The sequence below is a fragment of the Centroberyx gerrardi genome, chromosome 14 (assembly GCF_048128805.1).
Source record: "Centroberyx gerrardi isolate f3 chromosome 14, fCenGer3.hap1.cur.20231027, whole genome shotgun sequence".
Lineage (NCBI taxonomy): Eukaryota > Metazoa > Chordata > Actinopteri > Beryciformes > Berycidae > Centroberyx > Centroberyx gerrardi.
This window is the reverse complement of record NC_136010.1, coordinates 16,077,054-16,098,700: the sequence shown is the minus strand read 5'-3', so window position 1 is coordinate 16,098,700 and position 21,647 is coordinate 16,077,054. Positions and strand designations below refer to the sequence as shown.

The following is a 21,647-nucleotide window of genomic DNA, read 5'->3' as shown; positions in this document are numbered from 1 at the left end:
AAAGCAGGAAGTAGTAGATCGGAGTCTGCGCAGTAGGAACGAATCAAGAAGACGGACCCTGCTATGAAAAATTGTCCCCGAAAAGCAACAACAACCTGTTGAAAACAAAAAATCTGTCATATTTGCAGTTAAACGGCGGAAATGAGAGCCGTTCCAGCATGGATAGACAAAGTTCACGATCGTAACAAAGTCGAGCAAAGGTAAGTATCTAAGTTATTTATTTGAGTTAAACTGCTAACTCCGGCCTGATGCTGGGATGTGGTTAGCAACGACGGTTGCTATGTAAACTAGTGTTAGCCAGCAAGCTAACATTAGCCATTCCTACGTTAAGAAATACAATTATCACTTACACATAACAATAGTACTATAGCTTGTTTATATTTCCTATATATGCCAATCAGAAATATTTGTTCTATCAATAGACTAACCATGTCAACTATATTTACGTTAACATAATGTCGGTTGGAGCTGACGTTAGCTAGCTCTCTTTAGGTCTAGGTTGTTGCTGCACGTCATGCTCACATGTATAACGTTACATTTGGATTTAGGAAGCTAGCGTTAGTTAACGTTGACGTTAGCTATGCATCTCGCAAGTCCAAGATCACAGACTTAATAAAACTCGAACTGTATTTATTAATATATTCTGGGTGCAGCTTGTCTTGTCTTTATAAAGAATTGAAGCACGGTACCAAGTTTGTGTGACTGTCATTCCTTACTCTTTCTCCCTTCCAGTATTTATGATCTTGCCTTCAAGCCAGATGGCAGCCAGCTCATTGTTGCTGCAGGATCTCGTGTCCTGGTAAGACTGGTCGTGTTTTTGTTGGCCATGGCACAAATCTAAAGAACACATGAAGTATTGTATCTTTATAATTTATATTTTTGTTGCAGGTTTATGACACATCAGATGGAGCTCTTATTCAGCCACTGAAGGGACACAAAGACACAGTGTACTGTGTGGCCTATGCCAAAGATGGTACTTAACTGGCTGTCCATTTGTACACCACACATTTGCCTGAATCAACCATAACTGTTATCTTACATGGTACTATATTCTTCTGCAGGTAAAAGGTTTGCCTCAGGGTCAGCAGACAAAAGCATCATCATCTGGACATCTAAACTGGAGGGTATTTTGAAATACACGTAGGTGTCGCCTTTACATTTCACTTTAGTGTTACAGTGTGCTCTATAGAGTGCATTCTTACATCACTGATTGTTTTTTTTATGTGTGTATCTGTAGTCATAATGACTCTATCCAGTGCATTGCCTACAACCCTGTCACACACCAACTTGCCTCCTGCTCCACTGGGGACTTTGGTGAGTATGAGCTTTGATTTTGGGCCTATGCTTGACATTATACTCTTCTACAAATTCTCTATGAATGTATTCGGATATTTTAGAGAAGAAAAATTCTGCCCTTCCCCGACCACTAGACATGTATTTCTTCTGACATTTTTAGGGCTGTGGTCCCCGGAGCAAAAATCTGTGTCCAAACATAAAGTGAGCAGCAAGATAACATGTTGTGGGTAAGCAAAGTAAAGGCTATTGGTGTATTTATCTGTGATGCTGAAGCCCTTTTATGTGACACATTTATGATGAAGGGTTTCATTTGATTGCAGATGGACAAATGATGGCCAGTACCTGGCCCTTGCTATGATGAATGGAGTAGTGAGCATCCGGAACAAGAACGGGGAGGAGAAGGTCAAGATAGAGCGTCCGGGAGCCTCCTCCTCTCCTATCTGGTCCATAGCCTGGAACCCCTCTAAGTTAGTCTTTCATAACTACCCCAGCTTAAGACTGTAGAACAATTAGTGGTATCACATCAGCGACCATTTTTTAATTAAACTCGTCACACACTCTATAGTTTTTACATTGTCAATTCAAAACAGTCATCTAGATTTAAATTATGAACGTGGTAATGAGAGTGCAGCACATTGTAAGTGTATAGCCCAGACAGGGCCAACAGGTGGCAGTGTTTAACCAGGCAGATCCTGACAGGGACTGGTGGAAGTGGATGCCTCTCTGTGAGGGAGAGGATGATGTTGCCGTGGATGAGAGCTGCGTGTCGCAGCAGCTGCGCCTGCTCTATGATGCCCTCTACAGCCAGAGCAGACAGGTCAGCAGCAGCCAGAGTGAACCACTGAGCAGGCAGTTCGAGAGCGAGAGGCAGACAGACAGCAGAAGCGATGTGTGTGAAGAGGATTTAGTAGAGCCACAGCTGCAGGAAAGCTTTTCAGACTCAGACTACTACAGCAAGATCAGGTAGGGGCAGGAGGAAGGGTAAACATGGCAGGGGTGAAAGCCAATAGGAAGATATACCAGATATTTTGCCTTTAGCCTTAGGGAGCTTAATATAATATGATACTTTATTGATCCCCATAGGGAAATTCTCTGTTTACTTGCCCCCCTCCACAGGGAGGTCAGAGGTTAGCGTCAACTACAGAACAGTGTTTCTGGAGCTGGAACTGTTTCTACACTGCACTGCTGCTCCCAGATAGAATTTAATTAAAGCCTTTATCATTACCAAAACAACTAATTTTCCTGTCAGTATGTTGACAGGAGCACTTAAACTGTAAAGTCATATTTGCTGTATTGTCTTAGGGATGAGCCCAATGACATTCTGGCTGTGGCAGACTGGGGTCAGAAGTTGTCCTTATATCAGCTCAGTGGAAAGCAGGTGAGTATCACAAATATTTCTATTAACAACACTGAATTCTTAAATACCACAGAGTACACATAAGTACATACAACAGGAAGACTTGCCAATATACATACATTCCATACTGTCCCATTAATGTACAGCACTTACAATATGTGCCCACAAAAGAAACCGCAGCTGTGCGCAGCTTTGCCACTATGAACTGCTTCAAAGGGCCTGATGACCACAGGAAGGTAATCCTGATGCCTTGGATGGGAAATGGCAATTGGCTAATAGCATTTGGAAACCATACCTGGGTCAAATAATGTTTTGAAATACTGCTCAAAGTTTGTTTTCGTCAACCCGAAGTGCCAGGTGGGATGGGTTTGCCTTTTAGTACAGTTCTGTTTCTGGGAAGGCAAGTTATCATTCACAGAACAGTGATTTGGTAGCTTTCAGACAACATTCTCTAATTGGATGAATTTAGCTTGGTGCTAAATATCAAAACATGTGACAAACTCCACCCATCTGGCCCGTTTTTAAGCAAGGCAAAACAAATGCTGCAAAACAAGAAAAAAGTAGAAATACTATTTGACCCAGGTCTGTTGGAAACCTCATCAGCCACGTTGACTCACTAAATTATAGCAATAACACAGAAGAACACTTGGTAAACCCTCTGTCCAAAATATAAAGTGTTGATAACACTTAACTGACTTTGAGGCCTGTATTTCCTGTTGCAATCAGGCTGTCAGGGTCTATTGAAACCATAACAGTGCATTGGAAGTGATCCTTCTCCGCTTCCAGTTATGGTCCCCTCACTGTCTCTCCTTCCCCCGAATTCCCTTTGGGCAATACTGTAATTATAGACAAATATGCACTGTTCATTACTCTGCCATGAAGCCTTAGGCTCATACATTGTCACAGGCCTATTTATCTATTTAAGTGAACATGCTGTTTTGATTACAACACTAGGAATAGTTTGCAGTAAAAGAAAAGAACTTGTCCAAATGGGTATTTCAGTGTAGAAGTATGGATTGTCAGGCAGCTCTTTTCCAGGGTGAGGAGAAACAGATGCACACAGTTGGGGAACTGATATGACGTTGTGCAAATGGACTTTGAGTGCTAGTACAATAGAGTCTATTTAGAAGAGAGAACCTATCTTTTTTTCGCCTATCTTTTAGTCCAACACTCAAAGGGATGGTTGAATGTGTTGTGGTCTTTGATGTGTGTCAGCCCAGACAGTGGAAAGTGCTGGCCCAGACCCCTGGTCCATAAATATGAGAAATCCTTGTTTTAATGTCCACTTTTCTCTTTGTTTCTCTCAGATTGGGAAAGACAGGACTCTCACCTATGACCCTTGCTGCGTCAGCTACTTCTCCAAGGGCGAGTATATAGTCATGGGCGGCTCTGACAAACAGGCCTCCCTCTACACTAAAGATGGGGTGCGGCTCGGCACCATCGGAGAGCAGAACTCCTGGGTGTGGTCCTGCCGGGTCAAGCCTGACTCTAACTATGTGGTAGGTCCGCATCTTGTGAAGCCATATGTCCAGTCAAGTTATCTGACCCATAAATAATAGTGTGTGTCAGAGTGTGAGAAAGAGGCAGAAAAAGGTGATGCAAAACAGTGAAGAAAAGCTCAGACTTGCCATTCAGAGTGACAGTATGTATTTTCTTGATCTGATAAAACCGCACCTCTTTAGCTACACAGATACACAAGGCGTTTTATTTTACTGTAACACCTCTGCATCTTTGTCTCTCACTATATTTAACTGAAAGTGATAAGGCATACAAGAGAGAATTGGTTGCTGGCAGATTCTCTCAGTTTCTATCTTGTAGATGCTCTAATAACAGGAACATTTTGCCACTCAGTCTTTTCTTAGAGGTGTTAATAGGATGTACTGCTACATTGTTATCTCTTGTCTAGGTGTTGGGCTGCCAGAATGGGACCATCGCCTGCTACCAACTTATCTTCAGTACGGTTCACGGCCTCTACAAAGATCGCTATGCTTACCGAGACAGCATGACCGATGTCATTGTCCAGCATCTCATCACTGAACAGAAAGGTGCACCTTCTTTTTCGCAACAGGATATTGAGTCTTCAGTCAAAGCAGGCAAAGGACTGTATGTAGGAGACATGATGGAGATCTACCCTGATGCCACTTTAAATATATATTATGTGTACTGAAGCATTAAGTTAAGTGAAGTGAAGGATTTTCAGGCAGGGTATGTATTTTTCATATGAAGGGGTTATGAAGGGGTTTCATTCTAAACTACTGTACATCCATTTTGGGAAAAAAAAAATCCTACCTTTAAATTAATCAGTCCATATTTCAAATGCACAAATTATTCTATACTTAAAAATGTGACTCTAAACTCTAAAGATTACTCATAACTTTAATATTATTATATATATTATATTTTTACTTTCATACCAGTCACTCAATGGCTTTTGTAAGGATAGGAGATCTGTTTTCTGAAATTATGATTATCTCATTTTTAAATTAAATTCTTAATATATAATACATTTATCTTTTTATAAAGGAGAATGGACAGTCCATCTTCCTCCAGTATTCCATTTCTGACATGCAGCTGTGAGCAGGCCGACCCAACGGGACACACTGGCCAAATATTTCGACCGTACTGACCCTCCTCCCATGACTACTCCCTCTCTCCATTTCCCCAGTGAGGATCAAGTGCCGTGAGCTGGTGAAGAAGATTGCCATCTACAGGAACCGTCTAGCCATCCAGCTGCCTGAGAAGATCCTCATCTATGAGCTCTACTCGGACGACTCCTCGGACATGCACTACCGCATCAAGGAGAAGATCTGCAGGAAGTTGGAATGCAACTTGCTGGTGGTCTGCTCTCAGCACATCATCTTGTGTCAGGTCAGGCGGTGCAGCGATAGAGTGCCTCAAAGAATCACAAATATGTTCGCGGTAAAAATGTTGTGATTGCTGCTTCCTTTGGCTGTTTGCTTTTCGTGTCTTTCCTCAAATATTCTGTGACAAACAGCATTCCTTAAGTCACTTTTCTCAGGCTAAATTCCGCTGACCTGCAGTGATATTCTTGTTCTATGTAAATTACACTAATGCACAGTTGACAGATTGGGCAAGAGCCCATAGAGACATTTGGACACCATTAACATGATGGAGATGGAGTGAATCAGTGGTTAGCCATGCACTACAAGTCCAAACACCCGGGAGAAAAAGATAGCGGTGTGGAGTTGCTGGTTTCCCAGATGTTTCTGCCTAGTTTGTAAAAGGCTCCAGCTGTGCGTGTGCTCTGCAGGCTCTGTCTCTCCCCTTCTCCGCTCTCTTCAAGCTGCATAAAGTGAGACAGAGGAGTGAGAGGGACGGACCGCAGTCTGTGGTACCGCCGGGTGTCTCTTGGGGTTTCTCTGCTTCTTGTCTCTATGTGTTTGACAGAGGCTGGTAGGGAGGAGGAGCAGCCATAACACAGAGGTTATTTCCTTTTAAATCTGTCTGTGTGTGACAGAGGTGCCTCAGATCTCTCTCTAATAGGCGTGCTCATGTTTCATGCCTCAGTCAGTTTTTAGACCGTATAAATGGGCTGTGCTTGTATGGGCTGTGCATGTCTGTGTCAAATCAAATCAATGTTTATCTTCATGGCATTTCTTTCTGATGGTACACCACACTTTTGCCCGTGTTTAAAAGGGGAAGAGAACAATGTGGTAAGATTTGTGGGACATTTAAGAGTATGTTTATACAAAGTAAGGGGCCAGATTAACAGGCTGTCAAATGATAAAACCCGAATAATTTGGCCAAGGTCATGCTGAACGAATCCCCGCAATGGCAAGTGAGTGTCTCATGTGTCATGTGTAATTGTGGTCTCACCTTTTCTGCTTTGCTCTTGTGTAGGAGAAGAGGCTCCAGTGTCTGTCCTTCACCAGTGTCAGGGAGAAAGAATGGCTGATGGAGTCTCTCATTCGCTACATCAAAGTAATTGGCGGTCCACCGGGCAGAGAGGGCCTGCTGGTGGGGCTGAAGAATGGGGCTGTGAGTATTTTGAGGAAGTGCATTCCCAAGTTAAATGACCTTTCAAAACGCCCTCACACACACACTCACTCAATGGTCGAAGAACTGGAATAGAAAAGATGAAAATGTTTGCGCCGTGAAGGAAAAAATACATCTATATGCATGGGGACAAGAGTGCATTTTACATCACAGAATGCATTCCTGATAGTTTTTTTGTATCTTTGCATATTGTTCGTATTGTGTTCAATCCACCCTGTTTTCCAGTTGGACAAGTTCACACGATCACTGATGCTCTTCTCTGATTTTGTCCTGCTGGTCGTTGTTTCTCCACTGTAGATCCTGAAGATATTTGTTGACAACCCGTTTGCCATCACGCTGCTGAAGCTGTCAACATCGGTGCGGTGCCTGGACATGAGCGCTTCCCGCAATAAGCTGGCCGTGGTGGACGAGCACAACACCCTCCTGGTCTATGACATCAACACTAAGGAATTGCTTTTCCAGGTCAGTGGGCAGTGGAGGGGGATAAGAGTAGAGCTGAAGGACCTTACATGCGCCTGGCAGGCTTTAAATATGCATTTCAGAGGTGCAGTGGAACTAATGGAAACATGCGTACATATTTATTTGCATCAGGTAAAGGTACATGATAATATGTTTTTTTCATGTCTGCGCTCTTACTCATGTTCCCCTGCCTTGTCTGCCTTCCGCATTCACTCCTAGACCTTGTTCCCCTTCTAACCTCGTTTCCACCGCTTGCCCTCAGGAGCCTAATGCTAACAGCGTGGCCTGGAACACCCAGTGTGAGGACATGCTGTGCTTCTCTGGCAGCGGCTACCTTAACATCAAGGCTAGTAACTTCCCCGTGCACCAGCAGAAGCTGCAAGGCTTCGTGGTCGGCTACAACGGCTCGAAGATCTTCTGTCTGCACGTCTACTCCATGTCTGCCGTGGAGGTGCCTCAGGTGGGTGTGGTGTCAGCAGGTTGTGTCTGTCCTGGAGGCAGCCATGGTATTCCAGGCGGATATGGTGGAGAGATGATAGGCTCGTTAATGGCAGTGGCCACTGGTTAGTGTATGGTGAATGGTTAGAGATTGTGATTGGACAGGCATTCTTTTGTACCGCAGGGAAAAAAAGTACTACACCATACTGATTTGTCAGTTAGACCCTGTTTACACTTGGTTTTAACATGCGTCTTGGGCGATCGGATCACAAGTGGACAGCCGAGACACATCGCCGTTTACACCTGTGTTTATCATGCGTCTCCAAGGTGTCCAGCTGACCACTTGTGTTCAGATGTCGTTACTGCCTACGTCACTTCCGCTAGAAGGTCAAAGGGCCCCGCGCACAGTTATTACGTCAGTCTGTCACAAGACAAGCGCCAGATTTGTTTAGCACGGGCTAGCTAAGAAAACAGCGTTTCAAGAACTAATATACATGTATGCACCACAAAAGATATGTGGTCAAATGCGTCCCAGACCACCTCGGCAAGTGGTTTGAGTGATCGGATCACAATGCGTCTTGGTGGTCGTTTACACTTGTATTTAGCGCTGTCCACTTGTGATCCGATCGCCCAAGACGCATTTTAAAACCAAGTCTAAACAGGGTCTTAGAGAGGCAGAGAAGTGGTGAGGATATCGTTTTGTAGGTGATGCCCTTCATATTCATTCATCGGTTTATTGCTGTCATGCTTTTTGACGGTGATGTTGTTGCTCCTCCCAGTCTGCGCCCATGTACCAGTACCTGGAGAAGAGGATGTTTAAGGAGGCCTACCAGATCGCCTGCCTGGGCGTGACGGACAACGACTGGAGGGATCTGGCCACAGAGGCCCTGGAGGGACTTGACTTTGACACAGCCAAGAAGGCCAGTCAGACATGCACACATCTTTCTGATTAGGAACAGTGGTGTCATCAACACACTGTAAACACACACACACACACACACACACACACACACACACACATATATAGTGCCATTCTCCTGTCCATCACTAGATGGGGCAGCGAGATGCCAGTATTGTTTTCTCTTTCAGTTCACCAGTAGCTACTGCAAAAGGAAAGTGTCACAAAACAGTAGAATGGGAGAGGCCGTCCTCTGATTTATTTCTCCTGTTTTCCCACTTGCAGGCCTTCATCAGAGTGAGAGACCTGCGCTACCTGGAGCTCATCAACAGCGTCGAGGTAAAACTTACTCTTCAGAAAGGCCAAAAAAAAAAATCCTTCCAAATTGAATAAGGCCACGTTTGACGTGTTCTGTCCTGGAAAAATGAAAACAGTGCCAAGAGCTGTAACGAGGGTGAAACACAGGATATACTGACTGTCCAGAGCAGGCTCTGACATCATCAAAGGGAGACGGGGGTCGGGGAGATGGAGACTGGTCCAATCGCGCGTACTACCCTCATTATACGTTTAATTGCTAGGCTTTCCTCTGGGCTGCACTTCAAACCCTATAAAAGGGGAGGAACCTGTATCTGAATGACCTCCTCTTATCCAAACCACACACACACATGCACACACACACACACATACACACACTTTCTTAGCCTTCAGCATGCGCTCATACAGAGAAGCTTCGTGAGGGGAGGAAAGTGTTTTAATGTGAACTTGGCTGATCCTTTGGGAATGTTCCTGCTCTGTTCCCTTTTGAAAAGGGTAAAATTCCGTCTTTGATAAAGCATGCTTTTTTTGTGATATGAGTTGATATGGAAAGAAAGGATCATTGAATTGATTCCATAAAAATGGCATTTGTTCTCTCATTCCTTTGTAACTAGACATTTAGACACACTACAGTTTAGAGGGGGGATGATTCAGCGCGGTGAGGCTGATTTCATCCAGCGAGCCAATCATTTTTTCTGTGCCTTCTGTGTGGTGTGACTCTGTGTGTGTGTGTGTGTGTGTGTGTGTGTGTGTGCGTGTGCGTGCATGACTGATGGTGTGTGTATGTGCGTGTGGGTGTTTATCTCCACACACATGCCTGTATTTGTGTTGACTGATTTGCAGGAGAGGAAGAAGCGGGGTGAGAACGACAATGAGCTGTTCCTGGCAGACGTCTATGCCTACCAGGGGAAATTCCACGAGGCAGCCAAGCTCTACAAACGCACCGGCCATGAATCCAGAGCCCTGAGCATGTACACTGACCTGCGCATGTTCGAATACGCCAAGGTGATTAAATCATCGATCGACTAAACAAACACGCACGCACACAGACAACACACCTTTGTAGCAATACAGACACAAAGACCTGGAAAGCGTTGCATGTTTGAGGGGTGTAGAACATATGTTTTACTTCACCATGTGCAGTTATGCCAAGTTGGGGCCCTGCACTGTGTGTTCAAACGGACCCCCTTCACAGTCTGTCTTTCATCTCCTCATATATCACTGGAATCTCCATATATATCATCTGATCGGTACACACACACACACGCACGGTCTGTCCGCTTACACACGTATCCCCGTGGAACACGAGGCTAACCTACACACACAGTTACAATTGGAAATGGAGCAGAGAAAGAGAGAGAGATTGTCCGCTATATGTGAATTCTTTGGTGAGGAGGTCAGTTGGAGTTGAGACAAACTCCTGCTTAGTGTGTTTACGTGTGGGGGGACACTTTGATCATCAGCAATGCATTCACAGCGCCGCAGCAGATGACACGGCCATGACTCGTTCGTGTATATTTGTGTGTGTGTGTGTATCAGATTGTATGTGTGTTTGATGTGACTGCTGTATATTTATTCGGCTGTGTGGCCATCTGGCCCCGCAGGCCGTTTGTTTTAGGTAGGATGGACACCGGAGGGGGAAGGCCTTCTAGCTCGGCTGCTGTTTGTGTGACTCTCTTCCTCCTGTCTTAGCCTTGACCCAGACGCTCCTATCTGTCTGAACTGGACTTCCCTCGCTCTACACAGGACAGATGTTCTAATCCGGATGTATTAGGATTATACCTGTAAAAAATTAGTTCTGTCACATACCTTCCTCGCTTGTCATGAGTGTTAATTATCCATTTATCCAGTTATCCATTAGTATGTCAGTGTTGAGTAAGCTCTTAACTCTGTCTGGCTGTCTCTCTCTCTCTCTCTCTCTCTCTCTCTCTCTCTCTCTCTCTCTCGCTCTCTGCAGGAGTTTGTAGTAGCGACAGACCCTAAGAACTCTCGGATGCTGATGACCAAGCAGGCGGACTGGGCCAAGAGCAGCAAGGAGCCTCGGGCGGCAGCCGAGATGTACCTGACTGCAGGAGAACACGTCAAAGCCATAGACATTATAGGAGAGCATGGCTGGGCAGACATGTGGGTGCCACTCATGCTATGAAACATTTTAAAGTCTTCCACTCTAAAGACACAATTCAAAATTTCAAGAATGTTATTTGTATGTTCTTTGACAACTCTCTTTAGATTTGTGTGCGTCAAGAAGTCTTCCCCAAATCTACAAACAAAAGATCCAGTGTTCTCCATACACTGATTTTACAAGGATCTAGGCACATTTTCTAGTTCATAACTGATTAAGTGACAGTAAAATAAAATCACTTTGATTATAAAAGCTCAAACAAACATTCTGAGCCCAAAATGCCTCCATTTTACTGTTGGAGGAATGGAGGAACATTGGGTTCTTTGGTTTCCTAGGTTTGACAGATTTATGCTCACAAACATTGATTGACTTATCTAAGATCATAGGAATAACATAATAATTCTGTTTTTTGCTTCAAGTAGTGGTGTCCAACTCTTATCAGAGAGGCACAGCAAGAGTCCAGTGATCATCCCAAACTTGTTTTTTTTTTTTTTAAGATTATTTTTGGCATTTCTACTCTATTGTATAGTAGACAGTAGATAGAGATTGGGAGGGAGAGAGAGAGGGAGGGGGGTTATCAACGACAAAGGTCCTAGGTCAGATTTGAACCCAGGACATTGCAGGCACGTGATGTGCGCCTTAGCCAACAGAGCCACCAGGACACCTCGATCATCCAGTTTGTAGTGTTAATATCAAGTACACACAGCATGCCCCTGAGTGTTAGAAGGTGTCTTTCACTCACACATTCAGTGTGAGTCATGGGAAAGTGCGGTGTGAGTGTGTGTTGTTGGAAAGCAGGCAAATGGATAAGCCTGTGTTCGGTGGTCCTTTCAGAACTCCCTGCAAACTCCCATCTGACCCGGTGTCTGCAAACTGTCAATCACAACCTCCTGTGGCCTGGGACACCGGGGGCTGACAGTGGGCCAACACAACAAACACTGGGGCTAAACACAGTCGGGGCCTGTTGGGCTTTATCAGACTCAGCTACTAACAGTGACTGGGTGGGAGCGACGCCTTATTCTTTGTGGATGTTGTGAGCATAGTTGGATAGAGACGACACAGTAGGGGATGGGGTTGTACAGGGCCCCCTTTGAGGGTTTATCTGCACACACACACGCATGCACTCACCAAACCCCCCCCCCCCCCCCCTCCCGTGTGTGTGAGCTCATTTCTCTCTCCTCTCATCCAGGCTGATCGACATAGCTCGTAAGTTGGACAAGGCAGAGCGCGAACCGCTGGCGAAGTGCGCGCTCTACTTCAAGAGGCTGAAGCACCACGGCTATGCCTCAGAGACTTATTCCAAGATGGGAGACCTGCAGGCGCTGGTGCAGCTGCATGTGGAAACCCGCCACTGGGACGAGGTCTGACACACTTAACGCGCAAGGGCGGCACACCTGCTCAGCTCATCATGACATATATAGAGTGCCCTTACAAAATCACATAAATATAATGTGAACCGCATAGCACTGTGCCACATAAACCACTGTGCTGCTCAGAAAGCCGTATCATAAACCACATCATATAAACCACAGAATGTTCATGGCTGTTATTCTAGCAGGAACCTTTAGAAAAGTATATTGTCTTGGTTAAAGTAGCCACAGCTGAATGCAAACAATGAGACAATAAGTCCGCTTAATTTCCTTATACACTGACAAACTGAAACCATGCGCACAACACCAGAGCTAATCATCCAGCTTGAGATTTCTCTGAATCCATGCCCGCATAATGATTAGAGAGTGAGAAGCACAAAACGCTCTAATGCACTGAAAGAGCATCAGCTTAAAGCTCTATTCTGTTTCCAATCAAATTCCTCCATCAGGGCGGCTCATGCTGCACAGACAAGAAGAAAATATTACATTTCCTTAATCCATCTGCAGTCTTTAATCGAGTTACAGGCGTTACTGAGATGCACATTGGCGATTTGCACGCTGAAACGGCAGAGAAAGCCAAAAAACAGAACATCAAATCACGATCACATGCTTCTGCCGCGGTGTCTGAGGAAGTCCTCCTGGATATTTATTTGATCCATAGAGAGAAAAAGAAAAGAAACAGCAGCGGGAGGGAGGCGGAGGTTGGGAGAGCTGTTATGCTTTATGTCCTTCACTGGGGGAGGTAGACACCGAGAGAGGACAGAGCACAGACTGAGTTACAGCACGGACCATATGGATGCTATTCGCTGCACCCACTCTTTCTCAAACCAAAGTAGCCCTTCGACTGGGTTTGGCCTGGCTTGACTCAGAGGCTTGGGAGAGGACACACACACACACACACACACACACACACACACACACACACACACAGACACACACTTTTACAGTATGGTATGACTGGTGTGTGTGTTTCTTGGCTGAGGTTTTGCCAGAGGACATTTAGGTTAATCAATCACCGTGACAGGCAGATATGTATCCATAGGGCACTGTAACAGCACTCTACACCCTGACATTCAAACAGCTCCAGTTGTAGTCTAATTGAGTGTGAAATCAACTTAGCTCATACACTTTTCTTTGTTCCCCACTCATTAATAACACTGTAGTGATGTTTTGACTAGAAATAATGTGTCTCACTCAATAATGTGTGGCAAAACCTGAGTTCCTAATCAACTGCAGTTCAGCTGTAATTATCCAGGGCAGGCTGCCTGTAGGACACATGATTCAGTTCCCTATATATTACAGTATATGGGCCTTGTGTCAAGTGATCACATATATTAAATCTTGTTATGTGTTGGATGGTTAACCTCTCTCTCTCTCTCTCTCTCTCTCTCTCTCTCTCTCTTCCTCACTCCCTCTGTCTATTTCTATTTCTCAGGCTTTCTCACTGGTGGAGAAGCATACTCAGTTCAAAAATGACGTCTATGTGCCCTATGCCCAATGGTTGGCTGAGAACGACCGTTTCGAGGAGGCACAAAAAGGTGAGTTTGCCTCACCAAGAGGACTGTGCTTGGTAACCTTTGGCCAGCGTGTATGGGATGCTGTGACACATGCATTCATACATTCTCTTTTAAAATTTATGTTTTGAGGACTATTTCAGGGAACACCAAAGTCTAGAATGACAGCCAATGTGTACATATGGAAACGATAAAGTCTGGCCAGCTCTGGACCCAGACATTTTTCACTACTTCCTCTTGATTCTCTGTATCCACTGTAAAACATGATCCTCTTTGCTAGAGCAGAGTAGAATGGAGCCGAGCAGCCGGTTAACTGAATGACATGCATGCATGCCTCTAATCACCACTACTACAAGCGGCTCTGATGATGATTACCAACTGTAACCATAGTTATAATCAGCTCATAGATTTATAATTATGATCTCAGCAGGCATATTTCCTCTTCTGCATAATCTCCCTCTGCCTGTCTCGGCGTAGAATAGAAGGCTGAACGGGCCTGATTGTATTGGAGCTTGCCTATGGTCATGCATTGTGCTGATTGTGTGTATTTTAGTCAGGCGGTAACGCAGTATTGTGTTACTAGTGATTGTAATTGAGTCTAGGCTCCTGGCTTGTCTCCTGACCACTGCACTGGTACTCCCCAGTAACGCAATACGGTTTAGAAATGGTTACCTTGATGCTAGGCTAATTGGCTAAGTACCATAGTTATTGGGGCCCAAACTGTAGCTCAGTAGTTCTCAAAAATGGGGTCCGGGGACCTCCAGGGGTTCTTCAAGGGTTTCCAGTGGGTCCTGCTGCAAAATGAGGAATAGCTGATTTTCACTATTATCTCACTAATCTGAAGTTAGGACAGTGAGAGTATGATATAGGAATGTCTATTTTGAATGATGTTTCACTCTCCCCACTGTTATCTCTCCCTACCTACAGTGCAAACAGATATCAGGTTCTGTACCAAATTGTATCCAGCCACAAAAATCTTCTAGATGGTGGTCCCTCACACAAAATCTTATCAAATGAGGGTTTGTGGCCTAACGTGCAACTATTTTAGGGGCTTTGACACGAAAACGTTTGGGAACCCCTGCCGTAGCCTATATTCATCATCGTTAGCTTGTGTATGTGGGTTCTTGTAAGGCTTCGGTAAGGGGCGAGGGGTGGGGGGGGCTCCTTCCTTACACTAACCAGCAGCAGCTGAATGTGGTTTTTATCCAGCCAAGTGGACTGATAAATATTTGCCACTAATATGTCTTGACCCCCCTGTGGCTGTTGGGGCGGGGTCACCGCTGGGGTCGCCTCCCTGAAGCTGCTTCTAATTACCCACTGATAGGAACAAGAAGAATAGCTCTCATGTTTATTAGCGCTTTGCTTTCTGAGTGCTGTGGTGTTTGATATTCAGGAGCAGCCTCCCTGTTCGGCCCACTGGAGAAGACTTATGTTTGTAGTTACATGTGAAAAATGAGGAAAGCTTTGTCTCATATTCTTTGAGTACAAATTGCTATTGGCATTTGGATAAGTGTGTGTCTGTGTGTGTCTGTGTGTGTCTGTCTGTTTGTCTGTGCATCTATGCGTGCCTGTGTTTTTTTCCATGCAATAAAATTGTGGTAGCCTGAGAATGCAACAACAAACAGTTCAGCTTCAATAGGGCTAAACTTCAGTGATCCTTTTCAGATGCATGCTAATGTAGACACAACACAAGAGTGCTGTGTATGGGATGGATGTTTTTGTACACTCTATTGCTGATTGATATAACGCAGTAGTGATTCAACCGTTACCTAGTTCATGAAAGCTTTTACATTTGCTGTTCTAAACAGCTGGTATCTGGTAGGTCTTTCCTGGGGAAAATTTTGGAATAAATAGAAGAACTGGGTAGTTAGCATGAGCAGCGATAGCCACCATGGCTGAACAGACAAAGAAAAGTGCGCCACCTACAGAAACTCAAACTTCATCAACCGAAAATCCAAGGAAAAAGATGTCACCGTACTGGCCAAGGATGCCATCAAAATAAAAAACAAAACAAAACAGGACCTCATTACCACTTTAAGTCCAGCATTGCCACAGCATTAGCCAGTTTTCAAGGGCACATAATAAAAATGTATTGCTCTTTCTCCCTCCCAGCATTCCACAAGGCGGGGCGACAGAACGAGGCTGTGAAAGTGCTGGAGCAGCTTACCCACAATGCAGTGGTGGAGAGCAGGTTCAACGATGCAGGGTACTATTACTGGATGCTGTCTATGCAGTGTCTGGACATTGCGAGGGGTGAGGCCTACCATCACTACACTGATACACAAGGCACGCCCTATGGAACGAATACACAATTTGTTTTTCTTGTAAAGCTTGATGCATTTATTGTGTCTAACTAATGCTTTTGGTCTGTGTTTGTGTGTGTTTGAGCTAGAAAGTGATGAACAGAAGGATGAGATGCTAAAGAAGTTTGCGCGTTTTCAGCACCTGGCTGAGGTCTACCATGTCTACCACTCCATTCAGCGTTATACGGTGAGAGCATGGCAGTGGGTCAGCCCAAAAGGAGGTTCGGGGTAAAGGAGAAGTTAAGATACGTGTAGAGGTTGTGAGAATTGAGAGTAATAGGTTCAGGCAGAGACTACTGAAGAAGAATTTTCATCTGCCCATGTTACTAAGAAACAGCTATTATGGCAATTTCACAAATTTTCTTCCCAAGATGCAAATACTACAATAACTCTTAGTACTACAAATCTCCCTTTAGGTTAACCCCAACCCCACATTATCTCACCTTAAAACCTCTATCACCTTTAGAGGCCCCTCACTCCCCAGTCACAACGGTTCACTTCCTGAAACCGCCCTGACCCCCGTCACCGTGGTAACCAGCGGCTTGATTGATCATGATTACTACCTCGCCAGCGGTCTTCCCAAAGCCCTACTTATAAACAAGCAATGCCTGGTTATGAACACTATATGGGTGACCTGGCCTGTGTCAGTGTCCTCAGTTTGTTGTTACAGTTTTCTGCCCCGCTGTGGTCACACCCCTGCAATACAGAGGCATCACTGTGATCCAGACCAGAGCCGGAAACCTCCATATCTCACTTTAACTCTCCCAGGCAGGCACTATGGAGTTGAACCCTCCACTTTTGGCAGAAAGTGCTGTGTTAGTGATTGCTCTAGCAAATGCTCCATTCCCTTTCACCCCACCTGTGTGAGTAGGTCCTGCACTGTGAGGTGGGATGAGGCACTGCACAGGGTCAGGCTGTTTTTAGACCAGGTTTGAAGACAGGAGAGGGAAAAGATGAGGAGGAGGGATGGAGAAGCATAGACATCTAACAGGCTTTTAACAAAGGAACTAAAGCCCAAAACTTTACTAGAGATGCCTCTCCTTCATTTATTTTGACTCCTTACATTCCTTTTCCATCCTTCCTTTTTAACTATTTTCCTCCCCAGGATGAGCCCTTCAGTTCCCACATGCCAGAGACGCTCTTCAACATCTGCAGGTTCCTCCTGAACAACCTCACAAAGGACATACCGCTGGGCATTTCCAAAGTGTATCCTTCCACTTCAGAAAGTAGGCCTAACACTGTATAAGATATCAAGCAAGTATTTCTAGTAGAAAGTATTGTGCATCTGCTTACTCTCTGGGTAACGTTGAAAAACAGACTTGCCAATCACAAATCAAGCCTGGCAGAGTTAGTGATGATAAAGTGGCGGAAAAGAGATAGAAGTAGGGAGAGAAGGGAAGAGTTGATGCCGCTGAGAGAAAGAAAAGGGGGTGATGATGAGGAGGAGGAGAGGAGGAGGAGATGTTGCCAGGAAGAGGCACATTCTCAGCAACCTAAACAAATGCTCTGATTACTGAACTTTGTGCATACATATACATACACACACTCACGCACTTAAAATGCGCGTTCATTTGAACAAATACACACACAAAGCCACCCACGCACCCACACACAGAGAAATCCATGTACTCATACAGAGCCGAGGTGTGGAGCATGAGGAAGGAAATCCCAGCCTTTCAGGAGGAAATCGGGCTGAGCAGCTGGAATCCTCTGCGGCCAAACAGAGTCGTTCCGAAAACTTTGAACTTGGATTTATAGACTTAGCCGGGCTGCGTTGGACTGCGTTGGAACAATGCAACACAATGTAACAGAAAAGCTGTACTAAACAACTTACACAATAGGAGGACATGCATTTATCAACAGTCCCAAAAGTGGAACAGAACTGGGTGTGTGGGAGGAGTTGGAGAGTAGCTGAGTGGAGAGGAAAGGAGAGGAGTAGAGTTAAGTTTTAGGTGATGGAGGAGTGCCAGCTTAGAGCTTTTGCAGCTGCAACTCATTGACCTGTCATTGCCACTCTCCAAGCTCCACTCTTCAACAATCTGCCTCCATATAAATACAAACAAGCAACAATTTCCTCATCTCAAACAGGAAAACAGGCACACATGCTTGTTTAAGTACACACACAAGCCCACAAACAGCCTAACCAAAGACCGAGGTATTACTGCCAAGGCATTTAAATGCTGTTGGTGGCTCAGCGGGGCAGTTTAGCTCTGATACAATGCTAAGACCTGGTTGTCCTCATCAGGGGAAATGAGGAAATATACCTTTATGCCTTTGTACATGCATGCAAGTTGAAACTTTTTTCACATTAAATTATTTAATTAACACAAATTGTGAATGAGACAACCGATAATCGATACCCCAGTGAAATCCCATTCGCATTGCCAACCCTGCCTCTTACATAACAGCTTAGTTTTCCTTGACCTGATGATTAGTAACACCTTGTATGCGCTGGCCAAGGAGAGTCGAAAACTGGGTGCATATAAGCTCGCCAGGTATTCCTATGAGAAGCTCCAGGAGCTCCACATTCCCTCTCGCTTCCAGGAGTCCATAGAACTGGGCAGCCTCACCATCCGCTCCAAACCCTTCCACGACAGTGAGGTGTGTTAAACAGTCAAGGATGATGTACCTGCTGGTATACTTAACCTGTTCTGAGCCAGTGTTCATAAATTCTCTTTGAATAGTAGAGCTACTGTCCCCGCCCCGCTTTCTAGCATGTATAGATTAAACCTCTGTGTGTTTACCGCAGGACCTGATTGAGGGCATGATGTGCTACCGCTGCTCCACCAACAACCCCCTGCTGAATAACCAGGGGAGTGTGTGTATCAACTGCAAACAGCCTTTCATCTACTCAGCTTCATCATATGGTTGGTAACACACACACACACACACACACACACACACACACACACACTGTGCAGTATTTGTGCATTGTGCAGTCAGCGAGGACTCCATTTGTGTTGTTAATGTAGCATGTCTCCCTGTGTGCAGAGGTGCTTCCTCTGGTGCAGTTCTACCTAGAGGAGGGCATCGATGATGAGGAAGCTGTGCTGCTTATTGACCTGGAGGTTCCTCACATGGACAGGAAGGCTGCACGCTGGCAGGATATGAGCAGTGGCAGTGGTATCCTTTGATGATCATTGTGTACACACACATACAAACCCCCCCCCCAAAAAAAATGATTAGCATGCTTTGTATGAATGTTTAATGATTAACTCCCCACTCTGTTGCTCTTGGGAATATGTATCCATGTCTTTACACGCTGCACATCTCTTAGAAATTAAGCGCGTGACTTTCCCCCGCCTTGTGACAGTTCTGAGAAGTTGTTTAGTCTGTGTTGGCCTTGATTCTGCGCTGGTGGGTAAGCTGTCAGAGCTAAGTCATCTTAGCTCTTGGAGCTAATAGGGTTAGAGAGGCTCTCCTGTCTCATCTTAATGACACTAACTCTCTGAGAGCCGTAGCCACAGCCCCAGCGCAGGGATTAACCTGCATTAGCCGGCAGGCCCTCAAGGGCACCGAGGTCTGCTCTGTTCACGCAGAGCCACGCCATGACTGACAGGCTCGACTGACTGGCATTTTTAAATTTATAACCTAGTAGGGTTTTTCTTGTTTTTAAAATGTATTATTATACGACACAAGTAAATGAGATGACATGCACAAGTGTGAAATGTATGCTTTGGTTGGGCCAGTTGTTCTTAATTAACCCCAATCAGAGGCACAGTCTTTGAAGATGGATGACGGTGTGGATGATGCAGAGGAAGACCCTTTCACAGCCAAAATGAGCTTCGAGGTAAGGAGGGAAGAGGCAAGGAGAGAGATGAGGCGAGTAATATAGCGGTCAAACCAGCGGGAGGAGGTGAAAGGATAGGGTCTATATATAATGTGAATGTGCTGTTATGTCCCTTCACACTATGTGTGTCCCACAGCAGGGGGGATCTAACTTTGTGCCGGTCAAGGTGAGTCGCTCTGTGCTGCGCTCCATGAGCAGGAGGGACGTCCTGATCAAGCGTTGGCCCAGGCCGCTCAAGTGGGAGTACTTCCGCTCCCTACTGCCTGATGTGAGCATCACCATGTGCCCCACCTGCTTCAAGGTACAACACACACTTATAAGACACACAGGCAGTGTAACCTGACATGAACCACATATGGACCAGTTTCTCTTTCTTCTGTCTTCTCTCTTTCACTTGGTCTCTCTCACTAACATACACAGTTTTTGTTTATTTTGTTTCCTGACTGTCATGTTGCTTGTCTCCTCATTCTGGCTACAGATAATGTCTGTCTTTTTTTCTCTGAGCCACATTAATATGTTTCCATACTTGTGTTTCCTTGTAGATGTTCCACAGTGAGGATTATGAGCTTCTGGTGCTTCAGCACAACTGCTGTCCATACTGTCGCAGACCCATCGATGAACCCAACTGATCTACTGTCAGCTAGAGCAGCTCTTTTAAACACTTCTGTTTGTGTATCCTTTAGCTAATCTGCTTTTTTTGCATTGCTATGTGATTGTAATCTAGTCGTTATTGTAATATAGCCATTTATTTATTGTCAAGTTGATGCTCATCTGGTGCAGGCTATTCCTCCAGCTCCCTCCCGAGGATGGCCTTTTATCTTCCTAGACTGAATGATTGAAGTGAAAGTGTTTGTGCGTTGGTCATTATAGACTGTAAGAAAAGCGCATTGTCAGCCAATCAACCCGATCGGATTATTGGGATCAGATTACTTAGGGCTGTCACTGATTACATCACCACTTTAAAGGGAACACATGTATGAAATACTTATGGAAAAACACATTTATAATAAGAAAAACACATTATTTTAACCTAATAGAATATATTTATTGTTTGTATGTACAGCATATGATTAGTCACACTGACCAGACACATCTGTCAAAACAAGTGCATTCCGCATGCTTATATACTGCAGTTTTATATTTTCTGATGACATGGCATATAAAAAACAAGTCTTAAAAATGTTTTGTATTTTTACTTTGTCAAAAAGGAGAAACAAGATTTTTCAATAAATGTTTTGATATTTTTTATAGTGGGTTTTGCTCCTCTTCATGTTGAAATGTGTGTATGTGTACTGTATCCATGATTATGGGTGTGTGTTGATCTCATTCTTAATGATGTTACCCTGGCAACTTCAGTAATATCAACTTCTTACTCTCTCAGACTGTTACATAGGATTTGTGTGTGTGAGAGTGAAAGAGGTGGAGTGAGAGAGTGTGCTATGTACAGTATGCCCTAGTAAGTCTGATTACACTTAAGTGTATGGTTTCCCACTATGATTTTAGGTCTACATTATGCAGTGGTTAGGGATTAGGTTTTTCACAGATGCAAATAAGTTGGAATGCTCAGGAAATTTCATTTGCAGTTTGTCCGCTATAAACGGTTTAAATCCCCACCCTTTACTAAGCTTGACATGTCGGGCTGAGTAAGGCTGGTTCCCTCTTTAACAATCTAACAATTTGCTTACCTTCCTGCTCTCCAATAGACAGCTTCATGATGCACTGAGATGCATTACGGTGATGATGCTATTGGGATAGCCGAGGCTGTAAC

General features: G+C 44.7%; 1 protein-coding gene across 2 annotated transcripts; it reads left to right on the top strand.

The window, feature by feature from the left end:
- The first annotated feature begins 73 nt into the window (after positions 1 to 73).
- On the top strand, positions 74 to 21,087 carry ift122 (intraflagellar transport 122 homolog (Chlamydomonas)). Of its 2 annotated transcripts, XM_071924536.2 has the most exons (29): positions 74 to 200; positions 733 to 799; positions 889 to 973; positions 1,062 to 1,140; positions 1,238 to 1,314; positions 1,457 to 1,523; positions 1,617 to 1,763; positions 2,599 to 2,674; positions 3,961 to 4,152; positions 4,560 to 4,698; positions 5,319 to 5,521; positions 6,515 to 6,652; positions 6,968 to 7,132; positions 7,392 to 7,589; positions 8,347 to 8,487; positions 8,751 to 8,804; positions 9,624 to 9,785; positions 10,738 to 10,904; positions 12,092 to 12,263; positions 13,708 to 13,810; positions 15,899 to 16,039; positions 16,179 to 16,276; positions 17,195 to 17,295; positions 18,525 to 18,690; positions 18,839 to 18,956; positions 19,081 to 19,212; positions 19,803 to 19,879; positions 20,016 to 20,180; positions 20,422 to 21,087. In XM_071924536.2, exons 1-29 carry the CDS (start codon positions 142 to 144, stop codon positions 20,506 to 20,508), a joined length of 3,576 nt encoding a protein of 1,191 aa, XP_071780637.1. In that variant the 5' UTR covers positions 74 to 141; the 3' UTR covers positions 20,509 to 21,087. The 2 variants fall into 2 exon arrangements, 1 of the variants encoding a protein (XP_071780637.1); XR_013507150.1 differs by lacking the exon at positions 20,422 to 21,087 and having other exon boundaries at positions 19,805 to 19,879; positions 20,016 to 20,154.
- The last annotated feature ends 560 nt before the right edge of the window (positions 21,088 to 21,647 follow it).

What these genes read in the sequence shown, in the direction of transcription:
- ift122 (XM_071924536.2), top strand. Translation starts at nt 142, where the DNA reads ATGAGAGCCGTTCCAGCATGGATAGACAAAGTTCACGATCGTAACAAA. An exon ending in CTGCAGGATCTCGTGTCCTG is followed by an intron (nt 800 to 888) that starts GTAAGACTGGTC and finishes TTTTTGTTGCAG; the next exon opens with GTTTATGACACATCAGATGG. An exon ending in AACCCTTCCACGACAGTGAG is followed by an intron (nt 18,691 to 18,838) that starts GTGTGTTAAACA and finishes TGTTTACCGCAG; the next exon opens with GACCTGATTGAGGGCATGAT.